Source organism: Phycomyces blakesleeanus (assembly GCF_001638985.1).
Source record: "Phycomyces blakesleeanus NRRL 1555(-) unplaced genomic scaffold PHYBLscaffold_48, whole genome shotgun sequence".
NCBI classification, from domain to species: Eukaryota; Fungi; Mucoromycota; class Mucoromycetes; order Mucorales; family Phycomycetaceae; genus Phycomyces; species Phycomyces blakesleeanus.
Genome location: NW_017265175.1, coordinates 65,246 through 75,052, shown reverse-complemented (window position 1 = coordinate 75,052; position 9,807 = coordinate 65,246). Strand labels below are relative to the sequence as shown.

At 35.7% G+C, this 9,807-nt stretch overlaps 2 protein-coding genes across 2 annotated transcripts; both read left to right on the top strand.

Moving 5' to 3' along the window:
• Positions 1 to 4,292: 4,292 nt before the first annotated feature.
• Positions 4,293 to 5,898, top strand: PHYBLDRAFT_176335 (hypothetical protein; the record flags this gene model as incomplete). Its single annotated transcript, XM_018437738.1, has 3 exons — positions 4,293 to 4,523; positions 4,608 to 5,447; positions 5,572 to 5,898. 3 exons carry the CDS (start codon positions 4,293 to 4,295, stop codon positions 5,896 to 5,898), a joined length of 1,398 nt encoding a protein of 465 aa, XP_018283256.1.
• Positions 5,899 to 7,656: 1,758 nt separating this feature from the next.
• PHYBLDRAFT_176334 (hypothetical protein) lies at positions 7,657 to 9,520 on the top strand (the record flags this gene model as incomplete). Its single annotated transcript, XM_018437737.1, has 8 exons — positions 7,657 to 7,700; positions 7,784 to 7,830; positions 8,008 to 8,134; positions 8,480 to 8,558; positions 8,606 to 8,648; positions 8,799 to 9,110; positions 9,175 to 9,199; positions 9,286 to 9,520. The coding sequence occupies 8 exons, from the start codon at positions 7,657 to 7,659 to the stop codon at positions 9,518 to 9,520; spliced, it is 912 nt and encodes a 303-aa protein (XP_018283255.1).
• Positions 9,521 to 9,807: the final 287 nt, after the last annotated feature.

The window sequence follows — 9,807 nt, the reverse complement described above, 5'->3', positions numbered from 1 at the left end:
AAGAGGTAGAGATAGATAAAGTAGATAGTTAAAAAAGGGAAGAGGATTAAAATAAGAGATTATTTGTTGTATTTATATATAGTATATATAATTTTTTTTTAAAGCAAGGCAGCAGCGGCAGCACCAACAAGAGCCATGGCACCGACAGTGTTGGCAGAAAGCTTGAAGGCAGCGCTGTCAGCGGGGGCAGCGGCAGAGGAGGAGGCAGCAGCAGGGGCCTTGGAGCTGACGGCAGCAACAGAGGAAGCGGCAACGGAGACAACGGAAGCGGCAGAGGAGACAGGGGCAGCAGAGGAGGTGGGTGCGGCAGAGGATTCGACAGCAGCAGAAGACTCGGCAGCAGAGGACTCGGCAGCAGAGGACTCGGCAGCAGCAGAAGACTCGGCAGCAGAGGACTCAGCGGCGGAAGAGGATTCAGCAGAGGACTCGGCAGCGGAAGAGGATTCAGCAGGGCCGGAGGTGGCTAATCAAATAAAACAATAAGAATAAATAAAAATAAAAATAAAAATAAAAAGAAACAAGCCAAGCCAAGCCAAGCCAAGCCAAGCCAAAAATAAATAAATAAACTGATCTTACCAGCAGCAGCGGGAGCCTTGATGGAGAACTGGCCAGTGTAGCTCAAGTCAGGAGAGGTACCGAACTCAAGAGCATCTTCAGAGGATAAAAGTATAGATATTAAGTAAAATTGTTGAATTGATGGTTTGTGTTGTATCTCGAGAATACTTACAGTCTCCGGGGGTGATATCAGCAGGGATGGCCCAGGTGTAGGAGTTGGTGGTGGCAGGGACGTTCTCGGCGACATTGAGGACGGGCTGGAGGGCAGTGGCAGCACCCTGAGCGAGGACAATCTTGGAGATGGTGTCGACAGTGGGGTTGACCCTAATTTTTTTAAAAAAACAAATAGATTAATGGTCTGTAGATAGATTCGTACAATAAAGAGATGTTTACCAGCTGATGATGACACTGGTACCGGCAGTGTAGACAGTGCCAGTGAGGGGAGAGGTGACACTGATGATGTTCTCAGCAGAGGCCATGGCAATGGCAAAGGCAGCGATGGTGTAGAGAATGGACTTCATGGTTATCTTTAGGGAAAATTGAGGTTTAGATGAAAGGAAGAAAGAGAGAAGGAACAAAAGTCAATTGAGATTATATATTTTTGATTTTTGATTTTTGCTATTAAATAAGAAAACATATGAGACAAGATAAGCCAGGTATATTTTTATTCTATCTATCTATCTATATAAATAAATAAATAAAAACAAAAGAGGTCGGAGAAGAACCCACTTCATATGCTGACACTCAATCTTGTCCTACAGAGATTTCCCGAAGGTACAAAAATAAAATGGAAAAAGAAGACTCGAACCACCCAAGGGTTACCATCGTATTATTATTTTTATCTTTCTCCCCTCTCGTATCATAATAGCTCTATAGCCCGTCAAGATCGACCAACCCATTCTTTGCTTCCTACTTCTTTTATTATCATTATTATTATTCTTGTAGTACCTCAGCATTACAAAAGAAGTACTATTTTCCATGTCCAAAAAGTCATCATTAGAGCCAGAATTTTGCCCCCCTCCCAAGTTGGTAATATTGTCTTTACTAAATACATTAACCCATTCAAGTATCCAAATGTTCAATTGGTACCTTTCAAAGGCTGAATTAACTTAAATACCATGCTAATAGATTAATAATGTACAGCTGTTTATACATCACAGATACATAAACTGGGAAAAACGAAGGCTTTGTTACACATCTATCTATCCCCGACTACCTCAACCACAACTTCCCTTTTCCCCGATGACACACCTCTTTAATTCTGTGCAAGTGCTACACTTGAGTTTCTTTTTTCTTTTTTTTTTTTTTTGTTCCAAAACTATGATTTCAATGACCTGCCAAGTGGGACCGGAGAGACTGTATTCCCGGTTCGAGCTGGGGACTTTCGGAGTACGGTTTTCAACTTTGCTCGAACTACATCTGATAATAAATAGCCAACAAATATAAATATTTTGGGCCTTGGACCAAACTCAATCTACCTCTTCTTCCTTTATCTTGCCAATAATTGTGCTATATGTATATTAAGAGTTCAATAGAGCAATATAAAAAGTGAGCTTCTATTAGATATACTGAGCAATTGCGATTTTTTGACTTGTGCCATATATTCAATTAATCGAACCAAAAAAGAAATAGCAGTAGTAGGCAGTAGCAGGCAGTAGCAGTAAAATCTAGTGAGCGTAGTGATAATATCTATCTGGTGGGCAACCCAAAAGGATAATAATAATATAAAGGAAAAAAAAAGAAAAAAAAAGAGGTCAATAAATTGCAGGACTGTTGTACACAGTAATAGTCTTGTCATACTATATTTTATATATTATATATTTGAAAATGAGACAATCTTGCAGTCAACTTGTCTCTTCTCCATTTTTGCTATAGATTTTTCTGTATTCAACATTTGATTTACTATTTTGTAAATATCTCTAAAGGTGTGTTATCATCAATTGCTCTTTATGATATACATATCTGTGCTTGTGTATTTTCTGACTGAAATAGGGAAAAAGAAAAAGAGAGAAAGTTATATTGAAGCCACAGTACAATAATTTATATCATTTGGTCTTTAACCAAAGCCAAAGATAAGCCAATGTTAGGTGTAATGTAGAAAGATCGACAGGTTCATTCTCTTTGATTATCAGTACCTATAATCGTGTCTCTTACCACAGATTGTCAAAATGTTTTTTCAAAGAACAAGACGTCTGTAACTTTTCGTGTTTCAAATCAAAAGGAAACAAAGTACGTATAATATGCATGTATGTATGCATGTATTTATGCATATTTATGCGTATGTATCGAAAGAATGAGTCAAACCCACGTTCACACGTAGGCGTGCAGAAGTGTGCAGAGATGTGCATGTGTACAGACATAGGCATAGGCATAGGCATAGGCTTAGTCTTGGCCTTAGCTTTAGACTAGGGCTTATGATTAGGCTTAAACGTCCACATAAAGACGTATCGACATATAATATAGACATATGTACAGACATGTGGAGGTAAATGAGAGTGATGCAGAAATGATGCTGTGCATGCAATCATATACTCTCTTTATTTTTGCTACCTATTTTCTTCTTCTTCTTTTTGTTCTTTGTTGGACAACTGTCCGGACCGGGCTAGAGATCGCTTTACCATGTTTGATCAAAATTCGGTCCTTTTCTTTTTTTTTTTAATTTTGTGCTACTGATGAGTATCACATCCTATCCTATCTACTATATATATATATATATATATATAATTATCTGTGTGCTTTGAGAAATCGTGCTAGATTCCCTTAAATAGATAATGTATCTTTTTTTTTCTCTTTTCTCTCTGTATATATAATATATAGGTAAAGATGTAAAGATGTGTAAAGGGGAATGAAAAGTGTATTTGGATCTGACATGCTCTTATTTGAGTAAGTGACATCACAAAACATTGATCATTTGCTGTTGATGTTGCTGTTGCCTTGTTTTATAAGACGTATTAAGTAAAGAAACAGCCAAAAAGGAATAACACTATATAGAATGATTGTGGTTATTATTCTAGTTGCGGTTTTATCTTTTATTTTAGGTCTCATACTTTATGTGTAATTTGAACACTTGATAAGACACAACGTACATATTCTCATACTCTTTATTACAAAAAGAAAAGAAAAGAAAAGAAAAGGAAACTTTATGTATATAAATGTACATAAATGTAGATATTTATATTTACAGTTGCCGCTGTTAAGCACAACCATCGCCGCCACCAGCAGACTGAAAATAAACAAGATAATTTCCTCATATATCCAGATGCTATTGTCTTTTGATTGACCTCTTCATCATTATGATTACTGCACATTCCATTATTATGATGATGATGATTCTTATTGTTACTATTGTCTTTATCAGGAGAAATGAATAGCATCAAAAGACTTCTTTTAAAGTTAAAGCATCCATACATATATAAAAATATAAAGCACAATAAAATGATCTTCTTTACCTTTACCTTTACCTTTAGATTATTCTTAATTTGCTCAATTTCTTTCTTTGGCTTTCTTTATCTTTATTCTTAGTTGCTGTTGTATATTAAATATAGATTTCTTTGTCTGTATATATACTTATTCTTCTTGCCTCTCTTGTCTCTCTTGTTTCTTTTGGTTTCTGCTATTTATCTTTCTCTAGTAATATCAATTCCCGTCAATATATCAAATAACATACGGTTTTATTTAGCTTATTTTGCACACAAATCACATTCGCATCTTCTACTCCAAAAAAAACTATCTGTACAATGAACGACAGTCTTGTCAACCCTCCACTCCTCCATATCAACCACAACAACCAGCAATACCACCAACAAGACCAAGATTTGTCTTTTACAAACACCGAATTCCAAGAAACTACCAATGTGGTCGGACCTTTTGGAATCACAGACGATCAAGTCTTTTCACTTCTGTCACAATGTCAGGATATCATTTCCGAACTAGAGAATCGTGTACTTGAACTAGAGACAGATCTACACGTAAGTTATTCTTCTTTCTTCTTAATAACGAATAAATTGTGTCTTGTAATTTCTAACCATTTCTTATTTTATTCTTTCACACAGACAATCCACGAAAGGCACAATCACAATAGAAGCACCTGGGAATCGATCGAGCATCCAAAAGACCGCTCGGATATTCAATTGAAATCACGAGTAGATCGAAGTCGAGTCTATAATGAATTACCATCCTCAGCATCCTATAACTATTCTACCTACTATCAGTATCGACATCAATCTAAACGGGGTTCTTTGTTCAAGCAATCTACTAAAGTCTGCTTCGCTAAAAAAAGTATCTTGAAATCCTGTGAGATCTTCACGTCAGCTCAGAAAGGAGTCGGGTCATCCAAGGGTCTCACACATTCCACCAAACTCTCTTTTGATGGTGACATTCGCTTACCTGATCTATCATATTCACCATCATCGTTAATCTTATTATTCCACAAAAGAAAAGAAGATTTGTATTCTGCCGCAACCATTGTACCCTCAATTCTAGAATCAAAAGTGCCCACGGAAACATGGACACCTCTCCAAAATGTTCATACTTCTACAAAAGACAACACAGAACATTGTTTACCAGAACAAGAACAAAGAGTGTCTTTAGATGAAATCTATAAACTGTCGTCAGGACAACCACAATCACCATCCCAACCACAAACTATCTGTCCCGAAAGCGGCATGCCAGGAGCCTGGAAGTTGCACGTCCCAGAAAGTCCGAGTCGGTCATTCAAAAACTTGTGCGAGGAGCCAATGAAGAATAACATACTTGGCTGGCCATTATTATTATTATTCTTATTGACAAAAGACAAAGAACGGCCGAGAAACCCTTACCTGATGAACCAGACGACCACGAGGACAAGGCGCAATTTCGACCGGGCAATTTCCAAAGGAAAAGGTTGCTATATGGTAAGACATTGGTCAATATTAAATTGCTGTAAGATACAATATAAGGCAATAATGAAAGCAAGAAGAAAACAGTTGTCTAATCATATATCATTTCATTTTGTTATCATTATTATCATTATTATAGCAACGTGCTCATGATCATGAACATGAAAATGAACTAGAACTAGAACTTTCAAGCCATACACAATCCCAACATCTTTTGACATGGCCTCATGTGGGGTCGGGGTTGGAGCACAATAATCCTGGGCACCCCTTTTCATTCGATGAGCCCGCGACGTTTGACAGCCGTTCATCCGAGAATACCAAAGATGACAGGGTTTCCAGGATGGAGTTCCCACCCAATGGCTTTTATCTCAACGAATTGATTCCCAAGAAACCTAATCACCGGCCACTGCACAACTACCTACTTGGCTTATGTTTGTTTGACACAAAGAGGCTGTGGCTATCTTAACATTCTTGACTACAACTACAATGTACTTACTTACTTACGCCTCCATTCTTTTGTTTCTTTTTTTTTTTAAAGAAAAAAAAAACGAAACTTGGTTTGGCTTGGAACTTAATTTAACTTGACTTCATCTTATCTTGTTGTATGCCCTTTTTTTTTATGTTACTCTGTAACAATCAACTTTACTGTCCTTATTATTAAATTCATTATATTTAGAATAGAATAGAGCTTCTTCCTTTTTTTTTTCTTTCTTCCCTTACCGAAAAGAGATTATACCTATGTTTCTCTTCTCTCTTCATTTCATTGTACAAATACATATACACACCGTGAATTCTTGTTTTACCTGCTTTTTCATTATTTCTCTATCTATGTATATATACACATACATACACAATAAACTTATTAAATTGAATTAATTCAACACAATATATTGCCAAAGTTGCACACAATTTTAGTATTTATTAAAGTTGAAATTATTGTCATGCATTTTTGAAGAATTGTATTATTATTTCTTTCTTTTATATTACATATGCTGTTACATGAATCTCCTAAAGAGGTCAAAGTCAAAATACCGTAGTTTAATACCAGCAATAGGAATATATAATATATAATATATATATATTTTTGGTTCTTTCTTGTACTGGAGATTATGGTTAGGGAATTTTTCGGGTTGAGCACAAGAATACTTTCCCAGGTTGAATTCCCTAAAACAATATTAGATTATAGATATTATTTTTTTTAAAAAAAAGGGTGCTAGCTAGGTTGTTTTTGTAAATGGTTTGACTGAAACGTTAACGTCTAGGTCTGTCAAGAATTAGCTTGGACTACTCTTTACATTAAATAATATATAAAAAAGAATATATTTATGAATGAATGAACGAAGGCAAGAAACCCCACACATTTATATATGTGTGTGTCTATTTACCCACTGCTTTAACTTGTCAAGAAGCTTTTGTATGCTTGATTGCACAATAATGGTAAAAATAGTCATTTGCGGCCTACATTTCTTTTTTTTGATATACTATAACTGGCGTGCTTTATCCTTTCAGACTGTAAATGAACCATCTTTGTATGCACCAAAGCAGCCAGCAAAACTAAATATCTGTAACATATATTTATACGATTTTTTTTTAGAAAAGTTAAAGTAGTCCATGTGAGTGACTGTGTTGCCCAGGAAGAGATTTATTTTGCTATCAAATCAATTTTATGGCCGTATTCAGATTCACCCTTTTAGTTGATCGAGACATTGTTTCGGTATCCTAAGAAGCCAAAGTCTTGTTTTTTCTTAGCAACAGGTATATCCAGCAGCTGGACAAACTTCCCAAGATAAATGTCTTTTAAAGTCATTTTATTTTCTTTAAAGCTAAAGATAGACATCAACTATTAGTTACTATGCTTACAAAGATCTAAAATATATATATATACACATATTTCAGATACTTATTTTTTATATGATAGACTAGTACTTATTAACCTCACTCCAATCAGCACGTGAATACGAGTTGAGATGAGTTAAATACCAAGATTGAGTAAGAAAAAAAAACCTGGGCTTTCTAACTTTGTAAATTTCATATAGGATGCCAAAAATAATAATACATAAATAAGAAGGAATCATGTTTAAATAGCCCCATCAGTTTCCATTTACCGTCTTTAAGAAATAAAAGGATGCATCTTTTCTTTTCTTTTCAAAAAAAAAGGCTACCAATTACATTCCAATGTATTGTATTGTACTGGAAGACAAAACATAGTCAAAGCACGATAAACATGAATGCAATATGTAAGGCATTCAAGAACAAAGGGTCTTCAAGGTAAATATATTGTAGTGCCCTTGGTGATCTTAAGAACTGTTTGATAATTCAACACCATGCATATCTTATACCTTTTTTTTTAGAATAAACTTTGAAGAAAAGTCGATTATTGTTCAGTCCACTGTACAAAGTATAATGCGAATGCTTAAGATTTATTTTGTTTTCTTTAAAATTAAACATTGAGACAGTATTAGTAACACGCGCTTCTGATCAAAGTTAGCAATAATATTGTAGATGGTACATGCTTTGATTGTGGCCAGAAGGAATACTTTATTATAGATATATACACCTGAAACTATTGACAAAGGTATAGTTATTAATATTTTGAATAATAACTGGTACCAGAACAGGTTAAAAGAGCTAAAAAAAGGAGACCAAAAGACAAAAGATACAGATCGGCGCAGAAGCTGTTTGCTTAAGATGCATGCTACCAGGTCCATACTTCTGCACGATCACCTAAATGCTCTTTTTATGCTTTATTGAAAACAAAAAACTTTTGCTTTTAACCTTGGAAATCATTACACTGCTTACACACAAAAGCTTCCTTTTAACAGTTGCATTAAAGAAGAATACAAAGCCATCCTAAAATAAAAATAAATAAATAAATGTGTCTTGCTGCAATTCAATAAGGCACTCAATCTACTGGACAAAGTTGTTTGTAGATCATCATCTCTTACAAAATTCCAACGAATCTGTGCCAGGTTTTATCTTCAGGCAGCAGTTTTGGTGCAGCATCTGTCAACTTATTAATAACAAAAAGCCTAAAAGTGGCACTCTAGTGTCTCAACTCCTGGGGCATGTTATGAAATAGCTTTAATCGGTGGAGCAAGCCAATGTCTCGCTGAGGCGTGTACAAAGGTAATCACTTCATATTAGAATGTAATTATCGAGACCTTTGAAAATAGATTGATCCGCTATCTTCGGTACCAGATTCAAATCATGTTTGTGGTAAGAAAAGCAGTCAATGCGTAAAAATAGTAATGAAGAGCTAAACAAATATTAGGTGTTTGCTACGAAAAACAAAAAACTTGCATAGCATGAATCCAAACGACGTTCATAATATTGCTGTAAGATACTGTTATCAATTTATCTGCCAAGGGGATCCGGTGCTGCCAGAAAATAGCACCATAAATGACGATATAATCAGACAGAAATTTGTTGGACTCTGCCAGCTTTTGAGGGACATTCTAGATAATAGAGTAATACTGAAGACTCTGTCAGAAGCTCCAGGAAGATTCACTCATTTACAGCCGTGCTTGTTTTCTTTAATTGAATCTAAACATAACAGCCACTGCGAGTACGATGTGAAGAGACTGCCTCTTCCACAAATATTTAGTGTGTTCCCCACCCTTTCCTTGCACAGGCGTTCTTTAACTTTGTCTGTAAACACATTATCCGTGTCTCTTCTTGGTGAAAGGTTGCCAAGAGGTTACAACGAACAACTTCGGTTTTTTTCTTAAAAAATTTATTACAGTTCCAGGCATTGAGAATTCAAACAAGTAAAAAAAAAGAAGCTTGATATCATAATAATTAAAACAAACACACTTCTAGAATTGAAAGTATAATTCCAAATGTAAAAAATAAGCAAATGTTTGGAAACTTGGTCAGGTTGGACGTCCTCAGTGTCGATTTTTTTGATCTACAAAAGACGAAGCGACCAGAAGGAAATGGCTACCAAGATTAATCAAATTGATCTCAAACTTGATGATTTTGGTAGTCGAGAAGTTGAAGAATCACATCTCCCAATATCAGTTGACCCCCCCCGGAAGAAACCCCGTTTTTTTTGTGCAGTAGCTGATTTAGACCGTGATGGTCGATGATGCACCACTAAAGAATACTATCCCATGGCTGGTTCAACAAAATACAGCTCTTAAATGAACAAGTTAAAGAAAGAGCACGGAATTAGCATCATAGAAAGCGTGATCCCAACCAATAGGACTTTTGGCCCAGAAGAATATTTGCAATATGTTGCTTACATCTGCGAAAACTTGGAAACGCTATTCAATTTTTACAGTGCTGCTACAGTAAAAAACCGGTTCTTCTTGTATTGAGGAAAGCAAAGGGCACCAGAGCTGCTGATGGATATATTGCTTGGTGGGACTAAGAA